Raw genomic sequence first — 13,011 nt, forward strand, 5'->3', positions numbered from 1 at the left:
AGATAGGAGTGTGGACATTGCTTCATACTGTGAATATATTGTAATATTAATTTTCAAGAGAATAAATTCTCACAATGTACATGTGTCGTGAAAGGACCTGCTATCCGCTACCTTTACTTTTATTAAAGTGGCAGTTGCTGGTGTTACACTTGTGAAAATGCAAATGCAAATGAAATGCCAAAACACTTATTTCAATAAATTTTTTATTAATAAAAACATTCTTCCCCATTCTTTCTGTGTATTTGAACACACCATATTACAAAATATAAATGGACACTCAAACATTACAGGCAGTATCATGTTATTACAACTCAGACTTCTGGGACAATTTCTGAACATGGCTGCAGGGAGTTTTATCACGTTCTGCCACATGATCTGCTTCAATTTTAGCATGTGGAACAAAACAGCACCAAACCACAAGTACACTATTAGGAAGAGTGGAAATATTAAGTTCACCAAATAAATATGGTGATGAACAGGAAATGCCCCTCCGTCAGTTGTATGCTCTCTCTGTTCAGACACATCAAATAAATGCTAGTAGTGCAAATAACTGAATGTAGTTGCAAACATCAAGATGCAAAGCTATGTCGCTATGACATATTTAAAAATGACAAAATTCCACAATTTAGTTAAAAATTTTATTCAAAAAATGTCATGTTCCCTTTGAAAACATCAAGCAGATCTCTCTGTACTAAAGCTTGCAGAGCATTTTCTTTTCTAGAAGTAAAAGATAAGATTCAGTTCATCATCAACTTTGGCAAAAACACAACGTGTAAAGAACTGTACAAAACTAAAGGAAAACACACCACTGGATACAAAAACACCCTGCCGGTGACACTCGATCCCTAGCAATGTCTCCTATGAACGCACACATTCAGCAAACCTCCTTTTGTCTCCCATCAAGAGTAACTGATTCTCTTGAATAGAAACGCATGAAGAAGCAGCTAGAGAGATGAACCACATGTTGCTGTCCTAAGCTAAACACATGGCCTCTACCATGGCAAACATAAATACAGATATTAACTCAGGATATGGAGAATATGATGTCCTGAGGTTGCAGAAAGAGGCACTATGAGTTTGTACTGTATGTTAAAATTAGATGTGTTAGAATTGTCTTCTTCTTCCATGCTTCAAAATGAGTCCTCTGTTCATTTGTGTCAGACAAGAGAAAGCATTGTGCGTGACTAGCTTGTGCGTGACTAGCTTGTGCGTTAATGCTGTTGTTTTTCATGCATTTCAGATTTTCAGACACTGAGCACAGAATACTACCACAGCTGAATGGAGTGTAGTTTACGTTGTGAAGCTGCAGAAAACGTGCATATAACATCTGATATGCTGTTGAACAGATAAACAAATATTCTTCTTTCTCAGTCAGACCTTCATATCAAGTGCAGGAAACAAAAAAAGTACAGCGCTGAAAGAGAAAACTTGTACAGGACATATCAACACTTCACATATATTATGCATTGTTGGTTGGCCTATAATTGGGCATCTAGTTCATCTGCATGTTGAATTGCTAAGCTCATTTGAGAACACACCAGTGACATTTACAGAAACAAACATATTTAAGAAACAGACAACTAAAAAGCAAGAATTGTTGGCAATGTTTCTGAATGGAGGCAATTCAGAAATGGTACGTGACGCCACGGCAGCATGTTATATTTAGTGAGAGACAGAAGGATCAGGATCACACATCCTGGACGGTCATGGCCTGCTGCGGCCAGTTGTATGTGTCCAGAGTGAAGGAGTCATAATCAGGACTGTAGATGTGAGACAGCACAAACGCTTCCTTGTCCTTGGGCTCGGGGTACACCGAAGCAATGTTCTGTTTGTAAGCGTAGTTGACGACCTGGCAGGGAAGGAAACAAGGGAAAAGAAAAAAATGGTCAAATACATATTGAGAGTAATTTATTGATTAGCTTTCATAGCTTCCAAACAGACCTTTATCTACGTCAAATTAAAGAATTAAAAAAACCTGGTTAATGTACAAGGTAAGGAGCAAATGTCAAAACCTGCTTCAACTCTCCAAAGACTGTAAATACCCACAAACTTTCAACATAAACATATTTTGTTATTGTTTATAACTTATTTTACATTTGCAGCACTGAAAGTAAATAATGTCAGTAATCTTTTCAGGCTTTTTATTTGATGATTTGTTTAATATTACAGTACAATGCAATTTTCAGTTCTGCACTCTATATTATGATGTATTATTGTGCACATCACAAAAAAAAACATTTTCACATACAGAGCAACAACAGCATTGATTCAGAGTCTGTTCCCCTCCAGTTAAGTAGCAGTTAAATGTGCGGTGTGGCATTTATAGCTTCATCGAGCTGAAGGAAGCTGCAGTCAGGTGATAATTCTGTGGGCTCATCACTACATCTTTCATCATTGACCTACAAGTATTCATTTGGAGATGATATGCTGCCTTTAGTCGAAGGCTGACCAAGTGGAAAGATCACCTACCTTCACTGCAATCTTGAAAGACACCTCTCTTATGGTGCTGAGAGGAGGATAGAGTCTTCCCTCAGCCAAGTTCTCCTCTGTTACCATGTCAGCTATCGCCTGTCAGACACAATAAATATGCTGATTTGAGTGTGTACAAAAGGAGGGAAATGCTTGTTAGCTGACATTTACCATTCCTTAATCTAAAATATGATCTGAATAAAACAGACAGAACAAACTAGAGATAAACTGTTTAAAAACCAACTATTTATTTCATCATACTGTTTTTCCAGTTTTTGAATTAGTACCCTCATAAATCTAAGTTTATATGCAGGAGAATGAAACACTACTGCTAAGAATAAATTAACAAGTGAAGAAAATACCTCTGCTGTGGTGAGGAAGATATCATCAGATATGTGGCGCACTCCACAGGCGATGACACCCAAAGCCACCCCAGGGAAGACATAGGCGTTGTTTCCCTGTCCGGGGTAGAAGGTGCGTCCATCAGCCAGCGTCACCTTTTCGAACGGACTTCCGCTGGCAAAGATACCCCGGCCCTGATTAAAAAAAGAGGAGCACAGAGGATAAAGAGGTGACTGAAGGAAGAGGTTAAAATTAAAAAAGGGAAAACATGAGTCTCGCTTGAAAAAGACTAATACCTGGTTAAAAATAGTAAACGAGAGATTTTAAAAATGCTTTTTACAAATGTTATAATGTTTTTTTACCACAATGGGGAGCCATTATTTCTGTGACTGCACAGAGCAACAATGCAAGGATGCACTGGGATGTAGATGTTAACAGAAGAAAATCAGATTCACACAGAAATGAGTCCAGACTCCCAACATGTAAAGACGTCTCATGAATTTATGAGCATTAGTTGACCATTAAAAATAGTGATGGTAGAAAATAGTCCATGCTAAGTTTAGTATTCACATGTTACCATCTTTTTGTCATTACACCAAAAAGGAAATGTTGGGAAATACTGTCTGAAGCTGGAAATGTTTAATCAGTTTTCATTTAATTTCTTGCTGTGCTGGTTTATAAAACTGTTGTGTAAATCCAACTCATGGTCTCAAACTCTGGTCATATCTGCCAAGTGAAAGGGACTAAAAAACCTGTGTGACAGTAATATGTCATGTATTATGATGACGTAAAGGCAGCAATGTATCAATAAAAAAACGAAAGGAAAAAGAAGAATGCTGATGAAACAATGCAGGTTTTCAAAAACAAAAAGATAATAAAATATTGCATGAGGTGGGATATGCAGTCAGCATTTTTGTTACACCTCAAGCATACACACAACTTTAACAGAGTGACTATAACCTGCAGCTTGCCACACTCTACCTCTGTGAGCTTGTAGCATTGCTCTGCCGTGCACTCAGCCTTGCTGGTAGGATTACTGAGTGCAAAGATGATGGGCCTCTCATTGAAGGACGCCATGTCTTTGATAATCTTCTCAGTGAACGCTCCTCCAATAGCAGCCACTCCTTCATATTCAGGACGCAGAACAAAGAGAGAACACTGGACGTCACATGACAGGGTTAAAATTCACCAATAAGACACTGAACTATTTGCTTGAGTCACTATTTTGTAGTGTGAGACCTTTTTGTAGGATTAAATGAGTTAGTTATTGTGAAGCACAATTACTGCGCCAGGATGAGGAATATTTGCTGAAAATTACAACCACTATGTACCTAAACAACCATGGATCTGATTCTTTTTCCTCTGTAATCCTTAAACAGAAGGAAGATTTGAACTTGAGACACTGCTGTCATGTTATCACAGTTCAAGTTCATCATACATGCAAATTGATTCACTAAATTCTAAAATATGAATGAAACTTTATTGCTCTAGATTAAACAGAGTGAATAAGTTGATTTGCAGCAAATTACCGAGTTGTTATGGTGGCGAGCAAGTTGGAGTGAAAAAAAAAAAAAAAATCACCTCTAACAGGTTTCTCTGTTTTTCCACAACTGGTTGGGAACCACCGTGAATGGATGAAAGAAATAATGTGGGTTATAAAGAAGTTTCAACAATGTTCTTTGAATGATATTTCAGGATGTTTCCCTCTACAGAAGCTCGATGAAACAATGCATTTTTTTCTCGTTTAAGCGACTAATTGTAGGACCCTCCAGGCAGGTAGACTCACCTATGATGGCGGTGGGTTTGATAGTGTGCACTGCCTCCTCCAGGGTCTTCAGGTGTGGGTGTTCATGAGCAAACTCCTCCTTCTCATGGTTTAGATGACTTCTTCCCTACATTTGTATAAAATGTCTTCTATCAAATTTCCATATGGGCCTGTGTGGTGTTTTACACACAGTACACATCATGTCTGGGAGAAAGTGAAAGAGCACACATTACCTTTACAATGAGACCTTTTGAGTCCACCATCCAGATCCTTTTAGCAGCTTCTGCCCCACTCAGGCCCTCCTTGGCCATGGCCATTATGAGTAGGTGAGCAATACCCAGAGCAGCCTGGCATTAAAAGAGAGAGAGAGAGAGAGTTTAATTCTGTGTATGCATCAAAGTCTCTGAAAGTCAAAGTCTTGAACTTCATGAACTTCAAATTTGTACTGAAACACTCTCTTAAAACCAAAATAAGACCTTAATGAGAAAATCTTCTCACCTCTCCTGCCCCCTGGAAAACAAAGGTGTGGTCTGACAGTTTGCTCTTGGTGATCTTCAGACCAGCTAAGAGGCCTGCAACAGCTACCGAGGCCGTGCCTGAGAGAAGAACATGAATGACAAGTGCACAGTCAGAAAAGATGGTCTAGTCAGAAGATGCAAGTAAGCGCCATGAAGCTAAGTTCGACTCTGACAGGACGTAGGTGCCAACAGCCAGATTGCATAGAAGCAGTTTGTTTTCAGTCCATTAAGTGCAGAGGTGTTAAAAAACTGGCTTTTTAGTCTTTTCTTAAAGACTGAGAGGGACTCTGTAACCATGTAGTTTGGTTATTTGTTCCAGCAGCAGGGAATTAGATGGTGGAACAAGCTACCAAACTCCATTATCAACTAAATTTAGACTTCAGTTCCAACTGTATTCAGACCTTAATCAAATTATATTAATCAACAGAAATAGTCTCTGTTGATACCGCCTCCTTATTCATATTTTATAAGAGACTGACCCTGTAAATATGATCAGACACAGGTTGGTGCTATCTGTGATTTTACTTTGAGGTTAAGGTCCATTGGACTCTGAGGGAAAATGGCATGACCAGATCATGCAACACTGGTTGTAAGTGTTTTCTATTTGTGTATTCTTTTTCTGGGAATGTGCTATTTTTGGACTGGGAATATTGGGGAAGTCAGTGAAGGTTATGTGGATGTTAATTGTCAATGAATATTAAGATGTATGTGAATGTATGTCCTTTTTTTCTTTGTTAAAAGTGTCTAAAAGGAGTCACACTTATGACTCGGGCTGCATGATGGAGATCAGGAGTGATGTAGCTGAATATGTTAGCGTCTGGTACCTTGGATGTCATCGTTGAAGGTGCAGTACCGATTCCTGTATTTGTTAAGCATGCGGAAGGCGTTGCTGTTGGCAAAGTCCTCAAACTGAATCAGACAGTTCATCCCGTACCTGCAGAACAACACAGTGATCAGAATTTAAAGCAAGATCACTCTTCTTCTGTGTCTTCTGCTCAATTGTGTCTCTACTCACTTATCTGTCACCGCCTGCATGAACTCATCGATTAGCTCGTCGTACTCCTTTCCTCTCACTCTCTTGTGCTTCAGTCCGATGTACAAAGGGTCATTGAGCAACGCCTGAACCAAAATGTATTCAGTCAATTAATTAAAAACAAACCGCCTGTCATCTTGCCTGTTCCTGTAAATCCTTAAATCAAAGCCATATTAATAAATGAATCAGCTGGTAAATGGAGACTGATAAGAAGCAGATAGGAGGCATTGCACCTGCTCATAAAAACATATTATTCCTGTAGCTGTGAGGTCAAACACACCTGGTTGTCCGTGCCAACATCAAGCAACACAGGAAGACACTGCTGCGGTTGAACACCACCGCAGGCTGTGTAGAGTGCCAGCTTCCCAACAGGGATGCCCATGCCATAGCTGCCCAGGTCACCCAGTCCAAGGATACGCTCGCCGTCTGTCACCACGATGGCCTACATGGAGACAAATACATATCAGCATAATTAACCACTTAGATGAATCTTATTCAGGCACATGCTGCTGCCTGTTTGGGTGTGTGGATGGAAGGGGGCACCTTTATGTCTTCTTCAGGCCAGGAGTTGAGCACGGTGGCAATGTGGCCTCTGTCATGAATGGTGATGAAGAGACCTCTGGAAACAAGTAGGTCGCAATAATAAGCTGTCAGTAAGATGAAGTATCAATACACGTATATTGTGAAATACAACACAGACTTTGTCAACAATGGAACAATAAAATCTAGATTTATTTCCACTTCCAAGACCAGGAGTTCATTGTCTGACATCTGTCTGATGATCTCACCGTGGTCTCCTGAAGGCCAGGCCGTACTGCTGACAGGCCAGGCCAACAGTGGGAGTGTACACGATGGGCATGTACTCCTCGATATCAGAGGTCAGCACACGGTAGAACAGCTTCTCGTTCCTGTCCTGCAGCGTCATCAGCAGGATGTACCTGAGACAGAGACAAAAAAACATAGAAACACAACATTTTTATAAACTGTAACATCTTCTCCTGTTAAAGTAGGTTAATATTTGATGCCATCTACCTGACATCTAACACCGCTAACAAAGGTCACCCAGAGATTATAAAGTGAAGAATATAGGGCTGGGCAACATGTCAAAATTATATTGTTATTGTGATATGACACTGGATATCAGATTAGATTTAGGATATTGTAATATTGTTATATGGCATAAGTGTCTTTTCATGGTTTTAAAGGTTGCATTGCAGCAAAGTGAAGTGACTTTCTGAACTTATCAGACTTTTGTAGCTGTTCTATTATTTATCTTTACCTGCTTCAATAGAAAGCACCAATAGTCAACCCTACAATACTGTTGCAATACCGATATTAAGGTATTTGGTGTGTTGGTTGTTCTGTGTGTGTATGTGTGTGTGTGTGTGTGTGTGTGTACATCCCTTTAATGTTTTTTTTTTTTGTTCCCGCTCATCAGTAATTAAGTATGACAATCATATGCAGCTTTTTTACTATAAATCTATGAGTCTGCTCTCACTTGTCCAGAGGGTTGCTGCGTGTTTCGTAGCTTTTTGTCACACGCAGCACTTGAACATCCTGTGAGAGGAAGCAAGGGGGCAGCAGGCCGTGGATGCCAAGCTGTAAGCGCTCCTCCAGAGTGAATGCCATTCCCTGCAGAGTGGAAAGAGACTGATTACACAATGCTGCGATCATTAAAGTAAAGGAGGTCACTTGGGGTAAAGCCTGGAAACCACAGAAGAAGAAATCAGACAATCCAGACCACAGTGAGTCATGTGTTACTCACGATGCTACAAAGTTAGCTCTGACTCATACTAACAGAAGACTTTTTGAGATTTTTCCCCAAATTAGGACTTTGTTCCACCCCTTTTGTATGAAAACATATAGTTCCAGTCAAACAAAATAAAGCAACTTTATGAAGCCCTGTAAATGTTTTGGTCACTGACAGCAACTTTTATTGAAGTAAGCAGCCTTGTACCCCTCTCTGCCTTCTGGTTATGTTTAGTGTCTACACTGGCAGGCCTCCCAAAGAGTGATCGAAGGGGAGTGTGAGGTTTAATCTATTTATTCTGTCCAATAGTGTGGGAGGCTGAACTCACTCCCCTGTCAGCTCAACTTCACCTTCCTCTGCTTTATCACTCTCTCTACTTCCTCTTAATTCATATCCGCAGGAGGAACAGCTGACCTACATGGAGAATAAACCGGCCGTAAAAGGGTCAGTTTGTTCTACTGTGGGTTTGTGAATGGTTTGAATGCACCCCTGTCATGGAGCGTGAAATGTGAGAGTGGATTTAATATTTGGTTACTGATAGTGGTGTCAGTTTACGATAGATGCTTCACAAGCTGCATGTTTTCCTATTAAAAAGTATTCTGATAATAGATGCTGATCAGCTGGACAACACTGTACTGTACAGACACGATTTGCATACTGTAAAGGGACAATCACTGTAGCTGCACTACAAATGGTCTGCCAACCAGAGGTCATTAAAAGGAGACATGCTGATGCCTTAAATAACAAACACTGCAGAGAAAGAGAACGTCAGTGTAGAGGAAGAACAACTGCGAACATGACCATAGACGAGGTCACAGATTAACAGAGTTAAGCTACATCTACTAGAGCAAACAGGTAAAGAGGCGCTAAAGTAAACCCATTAAGGTTACACTTCCAACCGGCGGGTGTCATTAATGCCGCCTTCACACACCAAGTGTCAATACACAAGGAAAAAAAGAGAGAGAGTGAGATTAAATGTGGGTGGGAGAGGTATAAACTCCTACAAGATTAACCTTTGTAATGACTCCAATTCAAACCTTATCATGGATTACTGTGAAGAAACAGAACATAATATAATCATATCATATCATATTTATATGAGTCCATCCATCCTTTAGGGCCTTTATAAAGGTAAAAATGTCACGTACTAAAAAGAGGAAGCGACACCTGCACACTGTCTTCATTTGCTCAATAAATAATAAATAATACTTTCATATATATGTTTCAGTCAAAGACCTTCTTCAGGTATAAAGCAAAAACGCCAAAAATGTAATGGTTTTGGGTTCTTGAGAATTTGCTGCTTTTCCCTGTCTTTAATCATTTATAGACAATTGATTGATGTTTGGACAAATTAAGATGTTTCATGATGTTACTGTGGACTTTGTTTTGAGGATGTATACACCAAAATGATTACTAGATTAGTTTAGATGAATTAAAGGTGAATTAATTTGAAGTGGGGCACATGTCTTGCTGTAAAAACTTCACCATTCATTACTTAGTACAGTAAATATATCCAGAGGAGGGTCTCAGTGTCAAACAGCACCACACCAACACACATTATGTCAACATGTGCCTAAATGTGACAAGTGTCAATGTGACAGATAAAACACAATCACTCAGACATTCATTGGGTGGTTAAGTCTATAATCATGTAATAAAGTTTAAATGTGTGTTCAACACTGAATTTCTATACATTTCATTATCTAATGTGCAGATTTACTTTTTACTGACAGACTTGTTTTCTTATCTAAGAGGAGCATATCCTAAATCTTTCCTCTCTTTCCTCTGACTGGGTCAGCATTTAACTGCTGACTGAGCATTAGCAGTGGAAGCAAGTGAAGGAACCTGTGTCAGCCTAAATCAAAGCAATAAAATGTCTGTCCTACTGTTGTCACAGTGCTGGCAAGGCAGAAAAACATTTTCCCTGTTCAAATTAAGTTTGGAAAAAGTAAAGTGAAACCACTAGTGAGTCACACTGTGGATGTTTGTTTACAGCATCTTTGGGAAGAGCAAGTATCTATCTCACTCTAACAAGAAAAATACCATAATTCCCTTACTACTACAGCAAAGGTTTATTTATGATAGTATTTATTAAGAAAGCAGAGTCGTACAGACATGAGAGGAATCTATGAGGAGACCACTCATCACTCCAGAGGTGTGGGTTTAACCCCTTGACTATCTCACTCAGATAGGATCAATGGTATTCATGCTGTCCTGCTGTGCCATACCATGAGGTACTAATATGGCATTCTCTGTTTATATATATTCCACCATCATACAATATGGTATGCGGGACACCATGTTGTGTGTAGACAGAGTCACGTGAATGCAGTAGCAACACATGTTCCCTCATGAAGAACAGATTAATGTGTTTGATTTTAAAAGTACCTTTAAAGCACATTTCATCATAATGCTACATGTGTTACATAAGAACAAGAATGGTGAGTGTTATATTTGCCCAAGAATGAATCAATTACTGTAGTTTACTTATGATAATATAATAAATAGCATAACTCTGTAGAAGTGCCTTTAATTTGATCTTACTAGTTATGTTATTTGACATAGAGAACAGTATAACTACTAAAATGGTTAGTGAATTAATCAATTTGATGATTGAAGACATTAAAGGACAACAATTCTGATAATGGATGAACTGTTAAGAGAGTGGTGAATCATCAATGTAGAATTGTTTTTTTTAAAGTGATGTGACTGATGATTTCCAAAAAGGTCTGGGGCACATTAGTGAGCTCACCTTGTTGAGGTGGGGGTTTCTGGTGATGTCGTAGCCCCGTTTCTTAGTGCTGATGCTGGCCTTGCGGTTTGTCCCGGAGTGGCAGACCCGCACAGCCTGCAGAAAGGCACTGTCTGCCGATAGGCCCCCAGCAGGGAGACCTGGGGAACCGGTGAAGACCCTCATCCCGCCCGCTGTTGCTGTGCGCCTGCACAGAGACAGTGCGGCTCTTCCTGGGAGAGAGTTCATGCTGCCTGCAGGCAACATATACATTACTTTTAATAAAAAAAAAACATATAGAACAAACAACATATGTAGGCTATATATTAAACTTGAATGAAAGGATCAGGGATTGTCACGTTTGAAATAAAAATGAACAAACTAAGAATAGTAACATAATTCAACATGTTTCATATCTAAGCATCATATTAATCCAACGCTGTTTGGGGCCATTTCAGTTGGGGCCACAGGCAGTCTGCTGACTTAATGAATGAAGTCTGCCTCTGAACACAGGTCACCTTCCAGTTCATAAAAGGACACACGACCTAGAAACGCCAGGCATACCGGGAATGATAGTCTGACCTCCTGTTAATAAGCTACACCATCAGCTTCACACAGACTGAGCTACAAACAGGTGCTGCCGTCATTTGTTTTAATGCTAATAAAGACACATATAAACACAGTGATAATGTGTTCTTTGTTCTGTGGTGGAGGTGTCTGAACGCTGTTGTGTGCGGTGGCTGCATTACGTCTGTAGCTTTAATGATAAAATAATGAATGCTTTCTTTACGGAAGAATGTGCGCAGTTGCTAGATGCTAAGTAAAGTTAGCGAGCCTGCAGATGAATATTCAGATTTACCTGAAAACGACGTGAAGCTGCTGTGCTCCTGACTTCAACCCGACCAGGAGGCTGTGTGTGTGCTGACTGAGTATCTGTTGTTTATGTAGGCTGTGGATGTTATGAAGAGGAGCGACAGACAGCAAACAGCTGATCTAGGATCCTTTGACAGGGACAGTTTTACTTCCCAGTTAGACAGCAGTGAGGCTACCAATCAGAGAGCAGCTCCACCTCCTCCCCCTCCTCCTCCCTCCTCCAACATAACCTCCATCTTCAATGTCTGCTCCCAAAACAAAAGCACAACTCTCTTTGATGAATCTCAAACTGACAAACAGCTAGTCATTCTGTCACGAGTATACAATATTGATGATACTTTTATGCCATTGTTTAAGTTTCATGTCTTAATTATGTTTATTAAAACCTACAGCTGAGAGAAAATTGCGCTGAGATGTGTTTACCTCGTAGTCATACACTGACATAAACACCAGCGAAACATAAAAAAACATCTGACCACTGCGGATCATATTAATGCACGTGGCTCCCTCTGCTGGCAGAAAGTGGTACAATCATGGTTGGTTTAAAGGACGGGTTCTGGACAAGGTTAGTGTGCCAGCATGTCATGGTAATTTAGTCTGAACTATGCTGACCTTGCTGTATGAAACCAGATCTACTGAAAAATGAAATATGGCTTATTTGCTAATCCTGCTTTATGGAATAGGACCCAGGACTAGTGTACTAAATATCTATAATTTCTTTCTATCTTTCTTTGGAGATTGTTTTAAATATTTAGTCCCCCTTCACCAGTAGCCTATAAACAGGGTGGATAAAATATAAGTGACAGCTTTCAGCGCAATAAAACACAGCATCCAAAACAATTTCATGTAAAATTTTACATCATAACCTTTGTGAAGGTACTGCATTTACTACATGGATGCTGTATTAAAATATTGTTAGTCAATTGTTTAAACTAAGTGTACCTGATGAAGTGATGACTGGGTGTATAACTTGACCAGCATGATGTACTGTACAATTCTCATATCAAAACAGAAACATGCAATTATGACAGTCACAAAAAAACACGCACATACTTACCTCACATTATCAGCCTCATTATCCTAAATTTATAACTTAAGTACAAAAAATTAACCCACGCATAAAGCTTCGTATAATGTTCATCAATACAAAGTACAACTATCATCAACCAATTCAAACTTCATGATCAGAGCAAAGAATTCACCTTCATTACAATCCTGTCCTACTTGTATTTAACATTTCTGATGTCTTTGATTTTATGTACTCTGGTTTCAAACTGGATTCATTTATTCTTTTGGCTTCTGGTTTTCTGTTTGTATTCTCATGTGTAAGTAGACAAATGATCCGGTTCACAGGAGCTGTATCTAAAAAGTTTTATTTGTTGTATTTATATAAAAATAACAACCCATTATTGTAAAATCAGATTTATGCTTTGGTGTCAGTGACGTCCACTAACTCTGTCAACCTTCCTACAAATGTCCATGTAGTGTACTTTTCATTGCTGTTTCTGTCTTGTGATGGATGATGATAGA

The 13,011-nt window shown here is 39.4% G+C and overlaps 1 protein-coding gene across 2 annotated transcripts; it reads right to left on the minus strand.

Moving 5' to 3' along the window:
- Positions 1-446: 446 nt before the first annotated feature.
- Positions 447-11,606, minus strand: me3 (malic enzyme 3, NADP(+)-dependent, mitochondrial). 2 transcript variants are annotated; one of them, XM_053328405.1, is made up of 15 exons: positions 11,468-11,606; positions 10,630-10,862; positions 7,626-7,759; positions 6,916-7,065; positions 6,671-6,746; positions 6,408-6,569; positions 6,110-6,213; positions 5,919-6,028; positions 5,075-5,172; positions 4,810-4,923; positions 4,598-4,703; positions 3,793-3,935; positions 2,832-3,005; positions 2,470-2,568; positions 447-1,849 (listed from the first exon to the last, which is right to left on the minus strand). In XM_053328405.1, the coding sequence occupies exons 2-15, from the start codon at positions 10,855-10,857 to the stop codon at positions 1,688-1,690; spliced, it is 1,860 nt and encodes a 619-aa protein (XP_053184380.1). In that variant the 5' UTR covers positions 10,858-10,862; positions 11,468-11,606; the 3' UTR covers positions 447-1,687. The 2 variants fall into 2 exon arrangements, with proteins under 2 accessions (XP_053184380.1, XP_053184381.1); XM_053328406.1 differs by lacking the exons at positions 447-1,849; positions 2,470-2,568 and adding an exon at positions 4,393-4,421 and having other exon boundaries at positions 2,837-3,005.
- Positions 11,607-13,011: the final 1,405 nt, after the last annotated feature.

Source organism: Scomber japonicus, chromosome 11 (assembly GCF_027409825.1).
Source record: "Scomber japonicus isolate fScoJap1 chromosome 11, fScoJap1.pri, whole genome shotgun sequence".
NCBI lineage: Eukaryota > Metazoa > Chordata > Actinopteri > Scombriformes > Scombridae > Scomber > Scomber japonicus.